At 31.2% G+C, this 25,006-nt stretch overlaps 1 protein-coding gene across 2 annotated transcripts in view; it reads right to left on the minus strand.

Annotated features, from left to right (window-relative positions):
* LOC141671517 (uncharacterized) overlaps window positions 1-24,145 on the minus strand; it is a 119,956-nt gene extending 95,811 nt beyond the window's left edge. Inside the window, exons 1-4 of one of the 2 annotated variants that reach the window (XM_074477791.1) lie at window positions 24,001-24,145; window positions 22,727-22,945; window positions 20,449-20,668; window positions 19,893-20,132 (exon numbers count right to left, since the gene is read on the minus strand). In XM_074477791.1, the coding sequence (XP_074333892.1) occupies window positions 19,893-20,132; window positions 20,449-20,668; window positions 22,727-22,945; window positions 24,001-24,113 (792 nt within the window). In that variant the 5' untranslated portion in view covers window positions 24,114-24,145. Of the gene's footprint in view, window positions 1-19,539; window positions 20,133-20,448; window positions 20,669-22,726; window positions 22,946-24,000 lie in introns of those variants that run through there. The other variant, XM_074477789.1, reaches the window with a different exon arrangement.
* Between the last annotated feature and the right edge of the window lie 861 nt (window positions 24,146-25,006).

Consider the following 25,006-nt stretch of genomic DNA (forward strand, 5'->3'; position numbering starts at 1 on the left):
TCCAGATAAAAAATAGAATTTCAGGGCATGAATTGAGTAGAAGTGATAAACTAATAACATACATTTGTAACGAAGTGTGAAGCATGGGCAATTTATTCTTAGAAATTCATGGGTAAGATATGTACCTTGATTTTGGTGGAGAGAAATAGATTACGGGATGTGCTAATTGAAACTGCTCTTTGTTTAATATAATGCTGCAATGTTTTTATCAATTGAAAGATGTTGTGGGAAGTTATGTTGGAACATCTGTAAAAAAAATACCCTTTTCATGAAAATACAAATGAATTAATGTCAATTTTGAAAGCAATACTAATTTAGCGTTGCTTAGGGATGGGCTATGGGGTGGCCCAATTAACCGATTTTTTTGGGCTGGATTCATTCACCATGAACTGACCCAATTGGTGTATATATGTTTTAAATCCTTAGAATTGTAAGGACATCTCCAACAACTTTGATCCAAAAATCCAAATTAGGATCACCAATTCCTTAAAATATTGATGGAAATATTGATCCAACTTTTAGAATTACTCCAAAAATGTGTTCCAGATATTTCATGCGATTGACATTTACATGTAATAAAATAGATAAATCAATTTTGGAATAAATATAGTGTATATTAACATTTTCTATACTTTAATGAAAGTTGTGCGCCCATCCTGTATAATATACAAATGCCAATACATCAGTAAAAGTACACATGTGACTTAATGAGATAGTCCGCATACAAATATCATGGTAACCAAATTTATTTTAAATTGTATTATTTAATCATTATTAATAATTTATATAAAATGTTAAAAAGTAACTAAATTAGAAAAAAAAAATATTACACCTTAAAGTATTATACTTTTGCATTTCATTCTCAAAGAATACATAAAAGTTATTAATTAACATACACAAGTTGCGTTAAAACTTATTTCTTTTAGAAGCGGTCCAAGTAATCTTCAAATGCTTTGCATTGACTTATTTACAAGTTGTGAATTTTATCGGCCTTTCTGACTCTTCAATTTAAATTTTAATAAATTTAATTTTTGTCATTATATTAAGTTTTAGTTAGACAATAAATGTTGTCAATATTAAACATATTTTACATTAAATTTTTTAATAGAGAAATAAAAAAATTTAAATTGGATCACCAACAAATCCAAAAAATGATTGAAATTTAATAGCAACTGCAATATTGTCATTGAAATATTGGATCTAATTGTCATTTATATATAATCATTTATGTAAAACCAATTTGGGATAAACAATACTATAAACATAGCCTATAGTAACTTTTGTTTAACTTGAAATTAATGTTTTGAATCATGATCTGTATAATATACAGGTATAGATTACCTCACTAGAAGAACACATGTGAATATGATGAGATACTCCGCATATATTTACCATATACTGCACATGTGAAAATGATGAGGATTGACCAATTTGTACACAAATTATAGATTAAGAAAACCAAAAAAAGTTAATACACATAAAAATTTTGCACTTAATTAACGAAAAAAACCTTATTTGCAATAATGAACATACCAAAGAATTTTCTAGAAGAATTTTTTTTTGAAATAGTATATTCTTCCCAAAAATGCTTAGTGAATGTTTTTCTAAATTCAATATGTTCCTCTTCATTTTTTATTTTATTGAAGCGATCCAGGAAATGTTGGATATGATTATTCTCATCGATCACAATAGTCTAAACTTATTAATCCGACACTTCTGACTCTTCAATGTACTTCTAATTTAATGCCAAGTAAAATTATGTTATCGCATTAAATTAAGTTCTACTTTCCAAAAATATTTGTTTTAATTAGAATTTTTAGTAAATTCTACAAATCAAATTCTTAAAACAAGCAAAAACAACCTTAATTTTTCTAGCAAACCGGACCATCACAAATTTACACGAAAAACAAAGCAAGCATATTAAGCAATTTTATGTACATTTTCATCGTTTAATGGGGATTAACCATGCATTTAAGATTTCTTCAATTAAGAAAATAAAATGGACTACTAAATAACCATGCTAAATTTATATCTTTCCTTTCCTTCTATAATTAATATCTTCTAATTTGGGCCAATATAATAGATTTTACCTAAAAAAAAATTTATTTAACTTTAATGGATTGTAATAAAGATGTAGTAAATATAATTATGGTATATCATTTTTTAAAAGTATGATTAAGACCTAAAAAATATCAAAAATAGGAAAAAATTATTCAATCATATATACAAAATTAACCGAGAAAAATTATGTAGAAAATAATATACAACTTTTTAAAAGTTAGAAAATCATCTTATAGTGCCGGCCTGAAAACACTTATCGTCTGTAGGTGGAATACAAATAAATGAGCAATATTACCCAAATATTAATTCCAAAAAAAAGCAGAAATAACAATAATTGAAGTGCCAAAAATATAAATTTTGAAAGACATATTCTATTGAGTGGACTAAAGAAAAAAATAAATTTATATGTATGTAGAGATAAATTATCACTTCTGTGAATTTCAAAGAATAAATATAGCAAAGGGTGAAATAAACTTAATAAAACCGAAAGAAGGATCTTATAGTTGGCAGTAATCAATTGTTTTTTTAAATTGATTTGACAGTAAATGACAGCTACTCCATTTGATTGGCTCGAGGCTACCCACACCTAATTACTTAGTTACACTTAACTTTTCTCTGTGGCAGTAATAATGTATAGGTAACTAATACTTTAGGGTGAGTACCCAGTCTTTACTCTGTTTAACTACAAACTACCCAGAAATATCCTAATTGTTGGTCTCCCACTGTTAAGAAGGTGTGTTTAGTTCAGAACCTTTACTCACTACTCTGTCTATTATGTGGGTAGTTTGTTGGAAGCTCTATTTAGACATGCAAACTAATACAAGCACTACAAACTCATTTCAAGTTATTGCAAACTAAATACCAATTTAATGCATATGAAAACCATAGAAATATATATATATATATATATATATATATATATATATATATATATATATATATATATATATATATATATATATGAAAATTAAACCACATTATAAGGCTTCCATGTCTTTATCAAATTAAAGAGCCATAGTTTCGGAATTGCAAACATTATAGTTCAAATAATTAACATAATTAAAACTTAACAAACTTGATGAAACTGGAAAACCACCCATGCATTAAAGGCTTCAGCACCATCCATTCATCTTCCTCCGGATCTCAGCGTGCTCAATCCGAAGAAGACGAATCTCCTCAAGCAGGAGTTGTTGCTGCATCTGGAAGCTGTTATTGAACTGTTCCTACTGCATCGTCATGTTCCCGGTAAACTGCATGTGGCTTTCCCCCAGCGCCTCCACCATCCTCGACACAGCCGCCAAGTTAACATTCAGATTAATCATGCTCTTCTCCATATTCTACGACTTCAAGAATCTCCGGTTCTCATTTCTGCTACTGTCGGCCTCCAGTGAACTGCTACCACTGTTAGGAGAAAGTGGTTTAGTCAATTTCATAGGAGATGAAAAATAAAATAAAAAACAATTTAAAAATGATAGGAAACTATTGGAAGCCAAAAGTTGAGATTTAAAATTAAACATATCAAGTCATCAAGATGAGATTAGAAGCTTATTGTATTCACTCATAGAAATGATTGATATTTTTTTGAGTGAGTTTGTGTATTGTGGATCATAGTGATGTGGTAGTATAATTAGAACTATCATACACTCATAGTTTCATGTTGATAAAAGCAGTAACGGTTAACCCAGAAGCGTAATACAAATTACCTTTACCTAGCCTATTAGCAGTTAAACTGTTCAATGTATACAGGCATATGCATGAAGTGGACCAAATTTAGTAAAAGGTTAACATAATACTATAAAAGTTAGAAGTTTAAAAGAACCAGATTGCATGCATTTACAACAGTAGATACATATATAGTTACAAACCACATAAAAACTTAGAACACAGATAGGTATAAAAGTAAGACCATGAATTGGAGAAAATAACTGAAATGGTTAACAGACTACTACATACAGGCGGGGCAAATCAACTTACAAGAAGCTAAGGTAAAGTAATATTAGGAATGCAGATCATTTTAGCATGGAAAGGAGAATATATATGTATATATCTGTATTGATGCGTAAGTAAGAGGAATCACCTGATATTACTTGCAGATGCCATGACGTGTATAGAAGCAGAGTAAGAAATATGATTTGTAGGAAAATGTTGAATGAAAAAGATTATGTTTGATGAAGTTGGCTTTAGTAGGAGATTTGTGAGAAGCTCAGTAGGCACGTGTGTGACATGCATTGGATTGTCTGTTTAGTTGTCCAAGGCAAGGAACCTCAAAGGTTTGATGTATTCAGTGAATGATGAGGTAGAAAATGAATAGTTTTTTTTAAAGGTAATGAACAGACATAGGTAATGAGGAGACGACCCACAAGTTTTTTGAAAATGATATAATTAAATTTATGTCCCCTTTTTTACTAAAAATAAATAAATATGTAACCTAATAAATATTAAATTATTAGATTTTAATTGTAAGTTGAAGGTTATTTGATACCAATAATTAATGCCTTAAATCGTTATTTAATTGAAAATCGAAGGTTTGGAAAATATAACATAGCAACGTTAAAAATCAAATATGTTTATCTAAAAAATATAATTGCATTTATATGTTTAAGAGCAAAGATAAAAATCAAAAGGGTTTATCAAAAGATTTGTGTAACATAAAATGTTTCCGAAATAGTATGTTCTTCCCACAAATGGTCAATTAATTCATTTTTAAGTGCAATATGTTCCTGGTTACTTTTCCTGAAGTGGTCCTAGAAATCTTTGATTTGAAATATAAAATTGCTTCTGAATTCGGCATTTATGATTCTTCAATTTAATTCTATTTAAAATTTAGTAAAAAAAATTTGGCTCCTTAATTTAAGTTTAAGTTAAAAAATAAATGTTGTTTATATTAATTACGTTCTCTTATTAATTATATAATAAAGATTTCAGAATTTTAAAATTGGATCAGATCAGAAATATTATATTCTTCCCACAAATGCTCTAATATCTAATTGAGTATTCTTCATAGCTATAATGAACATACAAAAAATCCTTCTTCATTTTTTATTTTTGTACATTGATCCAGGAATTCAGGAAATTGAGTAAACTCATCGATTGGAATAGTCTCAACTTATGAATTCGTCACTCTTCAATGTACTTCTAATTTCATATTAATAAAATTAGCTCTTCTCATTAATTTAAAAATATTTTTTGTTACTATTAATAATATTCTCTTATTAATTCTATATAAAAAATATTATTTAAATTCTCATAAAGTACAAATAACAAAACCATTATTTTTTATGAAACCAAGTTATCTAAATGTAATTCGCTTAAGACAATATTTGTTTTTGTCTTACATTAGTACTCTGTGCGAATTTTACCTAATTGCAGGACATTAGGCACTACTATTATTACCACCATATTCACAATTGAGTTGATGTTTAAAAGAAGCTAATTCATATTAAATACCTTATAACTAAAGACCATGATATTAAAAAAAAGTCTATAACTCAAATGCTTAAAAGAAGCAAAAACAATCTTAGTTTATCCAGCAATGTGTACGATCACAAATCGAAGAGTGCACAAGTTACCCATTCATTACTACATACCAATACTAAATCATAAATAACTACCTAATTAATAACTAACACTTCGAACCGATATTCACCCAAGTACACAAATAACAATTCAGTATGTGCAGCTAATTCATTATCACCAATGAAGTCATCCCATCCAATTCCAAAACGGCACTGACGAGCTACTTGCAATGCTTGCACTACCCATTGTCTCCCACCCAATATCAAAGTTGTGTTGGTTCTTCTATCCCAGTTAGAATATATAGGCCTTAAAGCAATTGCAATGTAATACAATATAACAAGAGTTGGATAATTGTAAAAAGATATAGAAAACAGAAAATGTTGATATACAGTTTCCTTAAGTATTAGTAAACTTACAGCGCCATGACATTTATTGTCAACATGAGAATCTTTAAGTACCACAACGAAGGAAGCTGGTTATTCATCAAGAATTATGTCTTCATTTACCATCTGTTGTTGTTCTTCATCTACAAATTACAGAGTATTTCATTTCTTATTCAGTAGGTTTCACTGAGGTGTAAAACACTAATTTCACAAATTAGATTAGTACAGACCTTCATTGCTTTCCTCGGAAGAAGATTAAGTATCAATCAGTTCAATGTCTTTGTCGCTTTCTACAGAGAAGTCTTTACAATATATTACCAAAAAGAAATTGGAATATTACAAACACATAAAGTTATAATAATGTATAGAGCTGCAAATTCAATCTTTACTATTACATGTTTTCATTCATGCAAATTAGCAATATATGTAATACAGTACCTGAGGAAGAGTGCAACTCCAGTTCATTAATGGCCATAATCTAAGCAGAACAAAAGATATATGATTAATGATATTATGTAAGCTGTCCAAATTAGGTATATTTCAAATTGGAAAAAAGCTCACAATAAGCTACCTCTAGCTTCAATTTGTGCATTATCTGAGGAAGAGTGAAAACCCCGAGTCTCATTATCAGCATCTGCTCAGAAGAATACATGTAGCAAATTCAGTATTCTGTCAATACGTAAGAATGATGGTGCTTTCTACTACCAAAAAAAAGAAATATATTAATTTAAAGTAGCAGTAACAATACATAAAATTATAGCTTCTGATGCAGGTTTTACATAAATTACAGAGCATATGTGCTAAGTTTCAGTATGTTTCACAGAGGTGGACAATAGTAATTTTGTAATGAAGATATGTTACACACCTTCATTCGTGTCCTCTGAAGAAGAGGCAATATCAATCAGTCGAATGTTCGACTCGGTTTCTACAAAATTGCAAGAAGAATGCATTGAAGGTTTATAAACTTCACTTTAAATATTAAAAACAGAAAAATGCTGTAATAATGTGTATGCAGAAGAATGCTGTAAGAATGTTGAAATTTAATATTTTGCATTACCTGAGAATGAGTTAGACTATGTTTCATCATTGGCATTATCTTATCGTAAGAATCAATATATTAGTCCCAATATAATGTTATATCTCTACATTAGTGTAGTTTCTACTTTAAACAGAAGAATGCTACAATTAAGGTACCTTCTACTTCAATGAGTACATTAGCTGGTGAAGAATTAAACTCCTCTTTGTCATCATCATCATCTTCAAAGAAGAAGACCGGTAAATTCATCATTTGTATGAAAATTATCTAAATGATAATGCTTGGTACTGAAAACAAAAGAAATACCTTCAATTAAAGTGCCACTAACACTAGATAAGAAAATCGCTTGTGATCCAGGTTCAGGCGGTACAAATTCATCAAGGCATAAATAACCGTCATCATCACGGAAATGAGTACCACACTGAGAATTATACACTTCCAACTCAAACTTGCAGCTACCAATATAAGTGAATACAAACATGTGATTACATAAAATCCTATACTTCTGCGTGAACCTCTTTAGACCAAATATATTATGTGTTGATGGACAGAATTTGAAGTTCATTACTTTCCCACCACCAAGATGAACCTCTACAATACCACGATTCAGGTTACGTCCAAATTTTTGCATAAAAACAAAAGGCACTTCCTGTAAATTTTAAATTATTTAGGAAAACTCAATAAAGATTTTAGGTTATCCAATATATAAGTATGATAATATCTATCAAATACCAAGCTAGCATTTTCTATTGTACTCCTGCGCATCAGTTTAATAAATTTGGGACGAATACTCGATGAAGCATCTACAATACACAATAAACGAAAAAAATATTAAACAGTAAAATAAAGATTGGAAATTAAATACAAAAGATACAGTCATTACCTTCATCATTTAAAGGCGTAACACATAAATTGTCTGAGAAAAGTACTACTCTAAATGAATTGCCAGGAAGCTGCTTCGAAAATACCAACTAATCTCCTTCATGAACATTGAAATTACGAACAAACTGAATTCATCCTTTGTCAAAAAAAAACATCACCATTCATCCATTTCAGTTCAATGGTTCAGTGGAATTTACCAAATCCAATTTCAACAAACTGCACAGACTCATTCAACCTCAAAGAAGAACATGCTTGTGATGAAAGAACCTACAAAATAAAAAAGACTCATTCAACCTCAAAGAAGAAAATGCTAACTGAAACATTGCACCAAGATATTACCCAAATTTTGTTTTAGAAAGATATACCTTCAAGCCAGATGCTTCTATCAAATGATTTGCCTCGATACATAGAGTGTGCATACCAACAAAATTGTAGTAGGCATTATAGCGGTAACACTCAAACAGTTTTTCCATTTCTAAATCACTAAATTCAACATTTTCAGCAATCCCATCCAATTTCTCTGCCTGATCTAATCGAACATTGTGGTCTAAAGTATAATCAATTGGAACATAGTAGGGATTAAAGATTTCTACATTAAAGTTCCCACCACTTTTATACTCCATGATGACAACGTGATATGGTTTAATATTGTGAAAGCACATCATCTCCTCCAAACCCTCAATATATTCATGGTTTTCAGAGATATGACCAGACCATATAGCATTTGATGGCACATGTAGATATACTTTCTTTGTTAACTTTGATCAATATCTCAGATAAAAAAACGGTAATTTCTACAATGAACAATACCCACCGAGAATAATAATGAAAAGATGGACAATAACTTCAATTCGTAGATTGAAAAATGCATATCACTGAAAATACTTTATAAAAAGGCTTTCGAAGAAATCGAATTGAAGTACAAGAAAATAGAAAGAATATTACCAATCGGCCTTTTTGGTATGAACAAGCATAATTACGGCATATGAATCTAATCTTACTCTCTTCACAATCCATGTTTGTATGAAGATAGAAGAAGAAGGTACACATCAAAAGAGATAAATTATTCACATGCAAATGGCAGTACAATTTGAAGTTAAAAGTAATTCATGAAAGTTTAATAGAAAGGAAGTATTACCTAATTTGATATAATCCTTTCCCCCAAACCGAATTAGGAGTTTGAACACTTTCAATGGGAGATGAGTTTCTGAGAATTTGTATACATGGAAACGAAGGAAGTTATGTAACTGAGAGTATTTCCGGACAATAAAAACCAACCAGAAACTACCCCACCTACTCTTATTTATTCTTATTTACTGCTTAGTAAAGTCAAACAAGAATATAGCAGTTACATGTTTTAAAATTGTAAAAGTAACTAATTTTACTCAAAAAAGATATGTGTGCAATTTTCAAATATTAAAAAAATTATTATGACGGTATATATATATATATATATACAGTCATAATTTACTCAAATTTTTTTTATAAATGTATGGAAAATGTAAATGTAATAACAAATATATATATATATATATATATTGTATTATTTTTAAAAGAGCATTTGATAATATTATTTGTTGATTTTTAGATGTTGTTTAAAATTTCTTATTTGGCCGTAAATTAATATTTGTTTGTAATTATTTAATACTACTTTCCATCCAAATAAATTTTCAATACATGCAACTAATTATTAGTCATGATTTTATTACAAATTAGAATATTACAAATTAAATTTTTAACTCTTAGAATACCAAAACCAATTGTTTGAATACTGATTGTGTTGTTAATTTGTTATTTTTTTATGTTTAACTTATTATCATATTAAAGATAATTTTTTTAATCTCATATAATATGAGATCAACCGAAAAACATATTCACTAAAAAACTCTTTATTAGAGAAAGGATTATAAAAATATTATTTTTAAAAAATATTTACGCCAAGCGTAGCGGGCAAAAATACTAGTATTGATACGATGAATTGATGATCCGAAATTTTATAGCAAAACTACCAAGTTTCCTGTCATTGTATTGCATAAAAAAATGTACATTTCATAAAAGATGAAACTTACATTTATTCCGCCATAATAATACTATATAGAATTGTCGATTTCGAATATATAATCTTATCTATTTCAAAAGTTCTTGTCCAATATAGAATTGGAAATTTAATTTTTATATAAATGTGAATATGTTTTGTAGTTGAAATAGGATGCCAGAAAGTAATTTTTAAGAACAGATAACTTGTGCGGGCATACATGATATAATTTATTTATAGACTTAATTGCACGAAGATGACCTCAGTTATAATATTTTTGCACAAAACTGGCTCACGTTTAATAATAGGCACCCGCATGACCCTTGTTTATATTTTTTAACGCCCGATTGCATTCCGTCTGTTTCAACTAACGGACGTTGAATAAGAAGGGTAAACTTGGAAAATTAATTTCTAACGGCTATTATCCTAGAATAGAGAGATGTATCTCTATATAAATACATACAAAACCTAAAATTAACACTCCCATCCTAAACAACTTACACTCCCATCGTAAATAACCTACTCAGCCAAATACAATGGCATACAAATGCTTTTGTGGAGGTTGGGCTGTGGAGAGGACTGCTAGAACAGAGGCAAATTGGGGGCAAAAATTTCTTGGTTGTGTTCTTGGTAGTCGAGGTTGTGGGTTTTTCAGATGGGTTGATGGCTGCCAAAGATGCAGGGTGCTACAAGTTGAAGTGGAGAAGAGTAAATTGGAAGCTAAAAGATGGAAATTAGTCTGCCTTTTTTTAGTGTTTATGTTTTTCTTTTTTGTTTGGAATGTACCAGCAGTTGAAGATGTCAAAGAAGAAATTGAAATCTTGTAATAAAGTCTAATGTAATGGTTTATGTTTATGAATTAATTGTGTCCTTAGCCTATCACTACATGTTTATACCAACTAATGCTATATAAAAGTACCTTAACTGTAATATAAAGACATTAAAGTGTTTGAATAGATATCATAAATCCAACATAAGACATTGTTGGCAATACAATAGCCTGTCCTGATAACCAAAAACTAGTTGACAAAAGGAAGGCTTGAAGCCTTTAATACCAGCTATTACATACCCAACAAACTTAATGACAAACAAAAGAAATTAAAAGTTTAGCCATACCATATGCTAAGTACCAGACCCAACCACAAAATAAGACAGTCATAGATATGTTCACCCACATTACTACTACACCACCACCATTCTTCTTGGACACAACATAAACCATAAAACATGACATTTATCTCTTTCTCTTTGGGGTGTTTTTTCTGGTTTGTTCTTGAAATGCAGAGGTTGAGCTTCCTTGGGTTCCATGAATCTGTCTCTCTTCATGTTGATGCATCATCTCAAGTATTCTTTGCTGGTCTTGATCTGTTGATGGATTTGTAGAAGAATTTCCCCCTTGCACCATCTGTTTCTGTGAATTAATTGAATAAAAGCAAGTGAGCACAAATCATTATCTTAAGAACATAAACTGTAGTATACATACTTGTACCTTAACTGAACAAGTTCTTGAATTATGACCATGTTTATTGCATGTTTTGCACACACAAGTTGACTTGGCTATATTAGGCACAGTTCCTTCCTCAACAGCCTTTTTAATTGCATCATTTTTCTGTACATTTTCAATGAATCTAAGTAAGTCTTGAAATTAAGTCTTGGCAACACAAGTCCTAGCATTGTGAATCTAAGTTTACCTTGGCAACACAAGTCCTAGCATTGTGACCCCTTGCTTTGCAATAATGACAATTCACAACTGTCCCAACCTTGCTTAGTTTTGTGGCATCAGGAGGGATATCATTCTTTGTCACCCTTTTTTTCTTTGGCCTTCCTGCAGGGGCCTTAACATTTGGGGGTAAGGGCTTTGGTTCAGCACTTGTTTGCCAAAATTCAGGCCCCACAATGGGGTCCAGTGTGCAATTGTATAGCTGTTGAACAAATAAAATACTTAGTTTTTTAATTGTATAGATGTTGAACAAATAAGAAGGAGTACTAATTATTTGTGAAAAATACATACCTTCATGTACTCTTCCTTGCTATAACAGTTGTTTATATGTATTTCCCAGGGTTCATTCTTAATAGCTATACATGCACAAGCATGATAGCATGGGATCCCAGTGAGATCCCATTTTCTGCAAGTGCATGTTCTGTTATGTAGGTCAACCACCAGTTCATGACCCCCATCTGTGCAAGTTACCAAATATTTGGTGCCTCCAGACCATGATACTGCACAATTCCCAGCATACTGAATTGCTCTACATATAAGCCATGACAAAAATATTAGAAAATGATAGTAATGTAAGGCTTAGACTAGTTCAGTAAAGAAGTACTTACTTTTCTAATTTCTTAAGGGCACTAGGACAAATGATTGTGTCTCTTGAAGCCAACTTATCTCTCCTCACTTGGATTCTTTTCATCACAGCCTTGTGCAACTCCCTGAACATTGTTATGATAGGCAAGTCCCTGAACTTTCTTATAGAGCTATTAAACACCTCACAGTGATTGTTAACAAACATATCACTGTGAGCATGTGTTCTAAAAGCTGCCCTTGTCCACTGTGTTTTGGGCTTGGCCGTTAACCACTCATGACACTTAACAGCAATCTATGAAAAAATAAATATATGTAAGATAAAGTTAAAGATAACTACCTAAACAAGTATAATGACATTTATACCTCCTTCATCTTATTCATATGTAAATTGAACTCCCAATCAGTGGTAGACCTTGCAGCCTTCCAAAGGAGTTGTCTCAATGCCACTCCTTTGAATTCTTTATGCATATTTTGGTATAAATGCATAACACAAAATCTGTGTTCTGCATTTGGTACCACCTCCTCCAGTGCATTTATAAGTCCCTGCATTATGCATAACAAATAATTACTATATTGCATCAATGTACATACAATTCATATTTTGAAATTGTGCAAAAATATTTACCTTCTGCCTATCAGAGATGAAGGTCCATTCTGCATCATTTTGAATATTCAAGTCTTGGCTCAATAACTCCATGAACCACTTCCAGGATTCTGTAGTTTCAGATTCCACTACTGCCCATGCAATTGGGTACATGCCATCATTGGCATCTACCCCAACTGCTGCCAAGAGTTGCCCACCAAATGGTCCTTTAAGGTGGCAACCATCTAGGCCAACTAATTTTCTGCTGAACTGAACAAAAGCCTTCTTCAATGGCCCCAAGCAAATATACATTCTCATAAACCTCCCACTTTTTTCACCTGGCTCTGGATCTTCACACAATATCTTAATAGTGCTTTCAGGCAAAACCCTCCTCACTTCATATGCATAATCCCATACCTGACCAAACTGTTCTTTGTGAGTGCCATTGATCTTTAACAGTGCTCTAGTCTTAGCCCTATAAACAGCATGCTTTGACACTTCCACTTTCAAGTCATTGAATATTTTTTTATGAAAAACCTTAACAGGCCAGCCAGGGTTCATCCTGATTTCCTTCTCATAATGCTCTGCAAGCCAAACTGAATTTATTTATTTTTGTTTAAATGTAGGCATGCAAGTATGTTTTCTGACCAATGTTCTAATCTGAAAAGTAGGAGTCTTGTTAAATGGAGAAGCATAAACAGTCCATTTACAAGGTTTTTTGCACACATATTTTATCTTTCTTCCATAATTTTTGACAAGCTCAATTGGTCTTCTCTCCATGATTGCATGATTCCTTACAGCTTTTCTAAAAATCTGGGAACTTTTGAACAACATACCCAGCTCAAAGACAGGTCTCTCCATATCCACATCTTCGTTGAATTCTGGAAAATTTGGCTCATCTTCATCTGTAGAATTAGGGGCCATCCTCTCATCATCACTCCCAGCATAGACACTCTCATCATCTGTACCCACATTGTCATCCTTAACAGGCTCTTCAGGGGTGTCATGATCTTCAAACACCATTTTATCAACATTTTTTTCAAACAGCAGATCATCATCACTCTCATCCTTATTAGAGGCATCTGAGTGCCAAGACTCATCATCACTGTCACTCACATTCAATTCATACTCATCACTATCCTCAGGATCTGAAAAATCTTTATAAATACCCTCTAATTCCCTTAACTGTTGTTCCTCATCTATTTCTTGTTGTGTAGATTGTCCAAAGGGATTGTCCATATTAATCTCTTCTTGGCTAGGAATAACATCTAATGGCTCCAGAGGCTGAGTTACAAATACCTCTACATACCTATTAGTCTTAGGTCTTTCCTTGTTAGATATCAATGTACACATTAACATTAGATCAGCATCTGTCTCTAACTCAAACAACTCATTCTCCATTGTTGTCCCTGGTATCTTATAGTATATTACATCATACCCAACCTTTGATCCACTTTCAACAAGCATAGATTTAATCTCTAATAGACTAATTGCATCACTATCACAAAAATCAACATACACAACAGAGCCACCATTATATCTCTTAGGGTTATCTAGCAGTTCACCATCATAGTACAGTTTAATTGAGAAAAGATCATCATCTGACATTATAAATCACCCACAAAATAATCAATAAGTTAACATTACCATTGTATGCACAATCGAACACAACAAATAATTTGTACAAATTTTCACTTATTCAAGAAACATATAATAACCAAATCAGTACAAAGAAGTAATTAACACACAATAAACCATATGACATTAACATTTTTTCTTCAAGAAACCCTAAACACCCAAATATATGATCCCTAATAACTAAATAAGTTAACATTACCATTGTATGCACAATCGAACACAACAAATAATTAGTACAAGTAATTAGTACTAAACATACAATAAACCCTAAACCCCCAAATTTATGATCCCTTACAACTGAATATGCATGCACAGAGGGATAATAGAAATTACCGGTATATTCTGGACAGTGGTACGGTTTGAAGACATCTTCATCTTCCTTATGCCTCAATCTCCACGCCATTTTGCTCCGATTGAAGTCCCAGTTACAGTTAGATTTAGGGTTCTTTGTGAGTGGGTTAGGGGGAATTGTGAGACTTCTTTTGGAGGGAAATAAGATGATCGACTTGACAATAATACAGGGGTTATGTGTGTATCAATTGTGATTTTACTAATTTAGCCCTCTGCTTATTTTTAAAAATGATAATATGTAACGTCCGTTGGTTGAAACAGACGGAATGCAATCGGGTGTTAAAAATTATAAATAAGGGTCATGCGGGTGCCTATTATTAAACGTCAGCCATTTTTGTGCAAAAATATTATAACTGAGGCCATCTTCGTGCAATTAAGTCTTATTTATATAAACCTGAATTGGTGTACATGTATTTTTCCTTCCCTAACCAATTGTAACTTTGCTTTGTTAACGGTCAAACTTTCCCAAAATAAAAACATCTTCAAGCTCAAGCTATGCAACTTGGAGAAATCTATAAAAAAAAATTGTCGCCTTCAACGAAGTCGTTGCTCTCCCTGCACAGTACAGTAAAAAACAATATAAAACTTAAAACTAATTAACTAAATACAATTTGCAGATATCTCCGGCAAGACATTGTTAATGTTGAAGTTTGCTTTATTAGACGGTGAGCAAATAGGGTCGCACATTGCTTAGCAAGTCAATCTTATTTTCATTCTGATAGTAGTTTTTCAGAACTTGAATGTGACATCTTATCTCATTGTATGCGTGATATTTTAATTGAATGAAAGCTTTCTTCCTTGGTCAATTTTTTTTTTGAGTTAGATTTTTTTATACTCTCTCGTCTCAAAGAAAGGTTTCTTATTTTAACTTTTTATGATGGTAAGTTATTGATTATTAATTTACGACTAATCTATACATGATATAATTTAGGAAGGGAGTAATTATGAATGAAATTTTGAACTTTAAAAGTTATGAATGTAGGCTAACAAAAATTTTGAACTTTAAAATTATAAGAAAATTGAAAAAATAATTGAAAAGATAGCTAATCTAACCTTCTCTTATCTTCCTTTCTCCTCCTTTATTATTAAGCCTAAACAGTACAATCAAAATAGCGTAAATTTAATAATAATTGGGTTATTTTTATTTAAAACGAAAAATAAATAGAGACAAATATATGAGCAAACACAGTAATGAAGATTGATTTTAGAGACTAATTCCTAAATATACACCATATCCGTAATGAAAATCATATCTTTTTGAATTTTAGTAGAGTATATATTGAGTTTATTAGTAAGTTGTAGTTGAGTTTGTATTATTAAGGTATAATTATTTATTGGTGGATAACTGAGTTAGGATAACAAATGTTGAGAGAATTAGTTTCTGTGTTAAAATGGGATTATCAGCAACAACTGGGAAATATGGCAGATATATTATTTAATTTTATAAATTGCAAAAATATAATATCTTGTGAAGCATGACGTCGAATATTAGGGTGGGGTTAAAATTTGCGTTTTATCTACCTTATAATTCTCTACTGATATATATTAAAATTGGCATAACAAACATTCGACTAAATTTCACAAAAGTCAATAAATAAGAAGACATATTAGGTGCCACATATATCATCGTTGATCAAACATCTAGTGAAGGTTCCATGTGTACTGTTCTTTTTAACATACCATCTAATAAAATTTAAATAAATAATTGTGTAATGTTAACAATGAAAAGGGAAAAATATTTATTGATGATGAAATACTTTAAGTTAAACAAGTGGAGAATCATTACTTTTATATTAGTAAATAATAAAAGTAAAATATTTAATTTACTATGCTCCCTTGACGGAACTTAATAGTATATTTTAAATCAATCTTTTCTCATCATTGCCTTTTCTTTATATTACCATCTTTCAATTCAAGAGATGTAATTATACTATTTATATTATAACATTAATATTTTTAAAATTTATCGCTTTAATTGTTAGTTGAGTATTTCATTTAGTTAAATAATATAATTATATTAAAAAAATAACCAAGAAATTACTTTTTCTTTTCAGATATAAAACATTTTGCTTTAGACCTTTTATAGTTAAAGGCTAAAATATTTGCTCTAAAAACAAAAATGCCACGTATAACTAATCACCTAAATAAATTTCTACGAGAAATCATATTGGTGTTGTTAAAAATATATTACATATTCAGTCATAGTACTTAGTTCTCAAGAGTTTTTTATGGAAAATGATATTTTCAGAGCTGATTTTTTATTTAGAAAGCAAGAATGTGGTGAAAAGATAAAATTACCCCTTGAATCACATAAACAACCCTTGGAAGAAAAATCAATGCAAGCATAATTCGGTATTTTTACATTTTTCAGCTCCCGAAACAAAAAACAAGCATGTTCAATTTTGATACAACATGCTGACTCAGATCAGGTAGTATAAATTGCGATTGCGACCCCCACCTTAAGTGAAAAAGCTTAACTTATTTTATTTATGCGCATGACGCGACATTTGAATAGTGTATTCAAGTATATAAACCCCTGGCTCACATACATTGTTATTCACATTTTTAGCTAATTTTTATCTTATTTCGATTTTTGATATTCAATACTACAATGGCTGTTATGGTAAAAGCTTCGACATTCCTGGTGAATGTCTTGCAAATAATGTATGAACCAGAGTCTGCTTCCCCTCTCGACGCACACCCAAATATCATGCTTCGACATTCCTGGTGAATGTCTTTGCCATTGATGTGCAGGCTCTGCCAGTGAAACACAGTTTCATTTGATATTTGTTCTACTGTTGAAATAATGTTGCGCGTGTAAGTTTGTAATACAAGTTTTACGATTTATAAAAGGTAAGGCACATAAATGTTAGTGTATGTTCGTTTTATTATTTAGTGCATCGTACTATCAACTATAGATAGTGACTCTCCTGTAATTTGTTGTTCAATATATATAAATAAATAATTTAGTTATTTTTATCCATTTTGTCATTGGCACTATACTCTTCTTTTTGTTCCTGCCCTCTGAATTGGAATGACTATAGCTACTAGGAACAAAACAAAAAGATGCAATAAAGTTAGTCCAAATAAAATGTTAGAACATGTGTATCTATTAGGAACAAAATAAAAAGAAGCAATTAAATTGATTTCCAAGCAAGAAAAGTTAAAAAAACAATCACACAAACAGGCCCACCAATACACTGAATCTCAGTAGGAACAGAAATGCCCATTTCACCTAAAGCCCCAATAACCTCGTTACTCAACCCCAACTCCTCAAAGTTCAAAACTTTACTCTCTTTCTCCCCTCCTTTCTTCCCAAACTTAGCTCCCTCACTCTCACCACCTCTTTTTTCACCAATTCTTGAAAATGGGGTTTTAGTAGTATCCTTAAGATGTCTGATTCTAAGCTTTTCAAGCAAGATCGAGTGTTTGAGAGGCTCAATAGATTCACTTATTGATGGGTTTGTGTAACAAAGGGGTCTGAAACCTAGATAAACCCTTTTGAGAAAAAGGGGTGAAAGGGGTTTGTAAGAGGTGGGGAGTCGTGAAAATGAGAAACGAGAAGCTGTTGAATTGAGTGAAAGTGTTGAGATTGTTTGTTGTTGTTGTTCCCATTGTTGTGTAATGATGTATGTTTGTTGTGTTGTGTGTATATGGGTGTGTATTGGTTGTGTATATGTGTCCTGCTGGGAAAGAAAGAAACTTGGGTTATCTTTATTTTTTATTTTATTTTTATTGGGAGCTGTAATTTTCAATATTTGGATGGTTACAGGGTTCTGAAGGACGGGGTTCAGAATTAATCGAGAGAGACCGCTAAACTTCCGCTTATTAATCCGCTAATCGGTGGTTAATTAAAATAAATAATCAAAATACTAATTTAATGTATTTAATAAAATACAAAAAGTAATTAATTTATAAAATTAAATATATTAATTTTAAATATATTAATTTCAGTAAAAAATGCAGTGATTAATCCAATTGTAAATTTGAATCGATAAAACATATTGCAACGATTAATCGTGTAATTAATCGATAAAATCAGTGATATTTAGAACAAATGATGGTTCCAACAATTAAAAGATTTTCGTCAAATTCAACTAACAAATATTAATTTTAAAAGAATATTTTGGTCCAAAAATTAATTAAATTGAAAAAATATAAAAAGTTGAACACATACACCCATATATGTATTAATAAGTGCTAATTTTAGAAGAATAGTTTGATCAAAACATATATTAAATTGAAGAAATATATAAAATTGAACACATATACCTATATATGTATTATTTATATAAATCAAACATTAAAAAAAATCAATTTATTAAATCCTTTAGTAATTTATTAATTTTTATTTTACTAAAATCTTGAGAGCTACATTATATCCTTGTATATGATAGGTATATAATTAATCTAGTCCGTAATATTGGCAGCGATAAATTAAATATGAACGGCTACATCTTAAAACAAATACTCCCTCCGTCCCGGCCAATTGTTTACATTTGGTTTGGGTACGGAGGTTAAGAAATATGTATAAACTAGGAAAAAAGAGAAAGAAAAGTAAGTAAAGTAGTGAGACCCATTAATTTTTAATGTATAAAAAGGAGATAGTGGAGTAAAAGTGTTATGAAAAGGGGAAAAAATGGGAAGGTGGTAGGACACATTAACAATTTTTGCTAAGTTTTGAAATATAAAAAATTGGATGGGACATCCAAAAAAGAAAGGGTAAAAAAATGGTTGGGACAGAGGGAGTATATGAAAAACGTTAGATGAAAAACAGAGGAATATCTAGCCAAGCTTCACGAAGCTCAAGCCCTAACTATTTGTCGAGCTCAAACTCGAGCCTATCATGCTTAACAATGTTGGACTCTGCCCGGCTTGTTTGCAAAACTACTCAACACAGTAAACATTTTTCTTTCAGAACTATCACAAGGCCTTGAAAATGAAGCACATTGCAAAGATTTGTAAAGGAAGATTATGCGGTCGACCCAATTTTGTCAGTCCAAAAGCAATGTCCAGAAAAATAAAAACAAGGCAGCAAGGCACACACCAGAACTAGCTGTCAACATAATTTCATCCATAAATTAGTATCATAGACCAATCACCTTTGGCCGAGACTTATTTTTTCCTGATAACCTCATTTGATTTGCATGTTCTTCCTCTTCTTCAAGTTTCTTTCTTCGAAGAGCCTCTTCCTTTTGTCTTTGAATAAGCTCTAACTCGCGGTAGCGCTCCTCCTCTTTGCGTTGTGCTTCCAGTGCTTCTCTTCTTTGAGCCTCTTCTACCCGTCTACGATTTTCCTCAAGCATCTTATCCAACTCTTCTCTCTCTTTCCGAGCTTGTTCCTAAAATATAATGTTATGGTCAACATATAATACTCAGAAGACGAATAACAAACAAAATCGAAAGGTTCAAGCAATAAATAGTTTTGCATACTAAGCAATAAGAACAAGAAAAACGTAAAAACTTGTAGAAGTGCAAAATATGGTTCCCATGAAACAAAAGTACATATGTATGTTGAAAAAAAAAAGTACATATGTACAGTTCTGTTTTTCTATTATATTCATTTCCATCCGTGAGAAGTCCTACAATACTCTCTATTAAGTAATTTAAAAATTTGTAGTTCAAAGGAAAACAGAAGTTGTGTATTAATATACTTACTTCTTTTCTCCTTGCTTCGGTCAAAGCTGCTTCTTTTTCATTTTTCAGTTGAACTTCAACATCATCAAATGCCTTTCTTCGGCCTTCTTCTACTCTCCTCTCTATTTCTAGCTTAACTTCTTCAGAACACATTTTCTCCTCCACTTTTTTACGAATTGCTTCTTCCAGTCTCTTTGCGGTCTCCTCTTCTAAATGTTTGAGCTCTTCCTCCTGTTGGCGCCTAACAACCACCAAGTACCATAATGACAACCAGATCAGATTTCAGAAGAGGAACCAAGTAAGCAATTTAGCAGGACTTCTTATCATGATGAACAGGGAACTACTGATAAAAGCATAACTAGCAAATAAAAAAAGAATACTGAAAGAAAGATATTCGAAAGAGCAAAATGACACCTAGCACTCTAGACATAACTCATATTCAATGTTTTTCATGGTATGATTTTATAATATTAATAAAAACATTATTAAAATATTTCTATTGTCCTTGTAGTTCCGAGTAAAATAACTTGGGAAAGTATTAAGACTGAACTTTATAGATGTTATTCAAAGTGTTTTGAACCCTGTAAATATAATTTCAAGAAATCATCCACCCACCCATCCACACACGGCAAAGAACAATTATATCAGCCCAATTCTCTTAGGGCAGCTACAATGTGAGAGCAACATATATATTTAGTTATTAATTTGTAATGTTTTTCACTATACCAAGTCTTTGTAGATTCAGAGTAATAAAATATGTGATTACTTCTCTGAGGCTTTAAGGCTCATTGGCCAATTGATTTAAAAATTTGCAGTACTTGCAGAAGGGATATAAATGGGAACGGAAAATATCATTAAGATTTAAGAATATTAAAAGTTTAGTTTGGTCTTAAAAATATACTTTAAAAGGCTTTAAATTACATCACTCCCTTTCATACTAGTTTAGAGTGGATGTGTATATGATTATAGTATTTAATTCTGCTTTCCTTGGGAGCATAGATAGGAGTGAAAATTTACTTATTTTACTCCATCTTTATCTGCTTCCCTTCCCGCTTAAAACTTAAGAGAAGGGTGTTGAATTTGAAGAACACTTCAACAAAGGAGTTGGATTTCTCCAACAAGAGGCAGTAGTAACATTTGGTGCTAGTCATAGTTTTCAAACCAAACAAGAGACTCAGTAATGGAAACTGGAATCTCTGTAAAGCAACAAGACATCATTATAAATGTTTCTCAAGCACCAGTTGCAAATTATAGGAATGGCACCTGTCCACCAAAATAATGTTCTTGGACAAAGGAAATGTTACAGCCCACCAAAGTTTATTTTTGAAGCTACATTGAAATAATGATATGGTAATTCTACAAACAGAAGCTGGACAATGATTTGTTGATCATATACTGACCATCAGGACACAGGATTATCGTAACTGTAACCTTAGTACTTTTCATCTCTATGATCGTCGTGACCTATCTCACTTATTTCACTTCTTTGTGAAGTAATTTTTCTAAAATTTGAGAGTACTTAAGGTTTTCTGAATATATTATCTACTTCATAAGGTATTCCTACTCAAGGACTGGTATGGTATACTTAAAATACTTCGGCCTGGAACCCACTTCAAAAACTGTGTTGCTATCTGTTCATTCAATTTAAAGATAATCAATGAACTTGGTACAGTGACTTGCATCAAATTTTAACCATTCAGTTGCTTGATTATCCATTTATGTTCTACATCTATCATTCAATCCTCACTCTGGTTACTTTGATGACAAGGACCATGCGTGTTCAAGTACACGAGCTGCATGCCTTGTATACCCTCTTCCCATATATCATTCTTTATCGATTATAAATAATCAAATATAATATGGTAATAGGCTACAGATTACAATAACATGAAGTAAACAACTTTTTCCTAAATCATCAAGTATATACTCCACGCACACAATAAGTAACACTAGAATAACTTCAATATTCTACTAGAAAATAGTATTCAATGATTGGTTGTGATTATAGGTTAATAATTGAAGGCACATATATGTGTGTGTGCCACTAGTCCAACAACATGTAAAAGGATCTCTTCAAAATCATATCTTGTAGATGAACTCATAAACATTAGACATAACAGACTTCCTCCTAGGTGCTGGCATACAGACGAATTAATAAACATCAAATCCTGCAGTGTTTACAGAAAACACTATTGTAGTCTATAGTGCACATATACTAATGTAACAGAGTGCAAGTCTACAATGTTAAAATAGATATCGGAGGTACAAGTAGAAATAAGAATTAAGCATATAACAATACCTTTTCCTTTCTTCTTCTTCCTTTCTCAACTTTTCAAGGGCATTCTTTTGCTCATTCGTTTTAAGACTCGGACTAGGGGACTTGGGTAAAGGCGATAACGATAAACTTACACTTCTTTGCCTCTTATGACGCCTTGGTGTCGGAGATCGACTTCTTCGACGCCTTATAGGTGGCGAGCGACTTCTACGTCTTCTAGGTGTAGGAGATCGACTTTTCCGCCTGCCAAATAAATCAAAACAATAACAATAGATTAACAAAAACAAGGTTATTCTCAAACCAATAATAGATAATTACCCAGATTATTTTCTAAGTGCACTGCCGTAATATACACATGTACTTCATAAACTAAACCACATTTCTAACAAAATTTCACTTACGTCCTTCAGAACAAAACAAGTATTATTTCTCGTAACCAAACCATGAAACATGACCTAGTTACACAGCTAACTACATATAAGCTCAGAATATACTCAACATCTAGTCGTTATTCCTTCAAACCAAGAACACTTAGAAAAAAGGGTAATCAGAAACAATCTCACAAGTCACCCAACATCCATTTCTTATTGCTAAAAAGATCGATAATAATTAAACAACTCTAGACTTAGAAACTCTAACAATTGTTTTTTTTAGGGACCGGTTAAAAAAAGCGTACTAGTAAAAAGTGATGAACTATTAACCAGTCACACTATCAATAAGCAGCATAAACAAGTATAACGTTCAGATCAAACTATACAAGCTAGTTACAGTTAAGCTAACTATCGATAAGCTGAGAAACCACTAAAACTCTAGTCCTTAATCCCTCACACGTGAACACTATGAACAAATGCTAATTACATGTTAGTTGAGACGCCATTCAACACCGAGTCATTATTCCTAATTTAAACAAACAGGAACCTAAAAATTTTAACAATCACATTTTTTACGGACTAATTAACAAAATGTACTAGCATAAAGCAACAACTACAAACTAGTAACATTATCGAGAACTTTGCTAATCTTGTTTTTTAAAGACTAATTAATAAAATGTGCTAACATAACGCAACGACTTACAAACTAATTACATTATCGAAAACTATCCAAAAACACATAAAATCGAGTAATCGACGTGATTATAATTCCGTAAAATCGAGAAATATTCAAACAAAAGCTAATTACAAACTAAAATTCACAATTTCGATACAAAGCGAAAACTAATTAAACAAAGAGCTAGTTATATTATAGTGCACATACAATTACATAAACATTTATAAATATAAGATTGAGAAGAGTGGGACCTAGAAGAGATGTAAGGAGAGCGGTCACGGCGGCTGCGACGGGAGTGTCTGACCGGAGAACGGGAGTATCTTCTCCGGTGATACGACGGCGACCTTGATATGCTCCGCCCCATTCAATAATAAATAATGAAGCAATAATAAATATAAAATTAATAATACTTAATAAGTTAGATGTAATTAATATATGGTATTAAATTTGATATTTATTTATATATATTTACGAGGGGTAATTAAGTAATTTTAATTGAATAAATTATCTTAATCAACCCCTTATTTGCTCTATTATATATATAATATATAATAGATTTGTCAATTGTACACTGTGAAATTGTTCGTTTAGATCGGAAGGTACATTTTTCGAACAGTTAAATTAGAAAAGTCGAATGCTCCGGGAAAATTTGCATCTTATTTTATTTTAGGAATATTTTTTGTATGTTATAATTTTTTTTTCATAAATAAATCTGAAATAATAGAGTACTTTGCAACCTTATTAGTATGGGGGATCACGTATACAATTTTTTTGTATTTTTTATAGAAAAACTTGGAAATTTGGGTATTCTGGCCCTCATTAGATATCAATTCTTTTTAATTATTTTAATAATTAGAATAGTAAAAAAAATTGGAGAACGATAGTTAAACCTAAAATTAATTACAATAAAATTTTGGGATTTTTGTATAAATACCCAAATTGCAGAAAATATTTACAGAAATACGGATAAACCATATATGCAACCGTTTTAACTTGTGCAACCTCAAATGCAACTCGCTTCAGTATTTTTACAAATATTTTTATAAGAAATAATATATTTGATAAATTTCCTAAAATTTAATACAATCAATAAAAAAATAAATCAAGGAACCATGGTTGCGGTACAAATTAAGAGAATCAAACGATAATTTATCAAATTTCTACTTTCTTTAATCCGCTGGTTAATCAAAGACTTTAAACCCAGCCAACGAAACCCATTACCCTTATCGCTATCGGTATTTTATACTCTAACCAAAT

The sequence above is a fragment of the Apium graveolens genome, chromosome 7, assembly GCF_009905375.1.
Source record: "Apium graveolens cultivar Ventura chromosome 7, ASM990537v1, whole genome shotgun sequence".
In the NCBI taxonomy this organism is placed as follows: Eukaryota; Viridiplantae; Streptophyta; class Magnoliopsida; order Apiales; family Apiaceae; genus Apium; species Apium graveolens.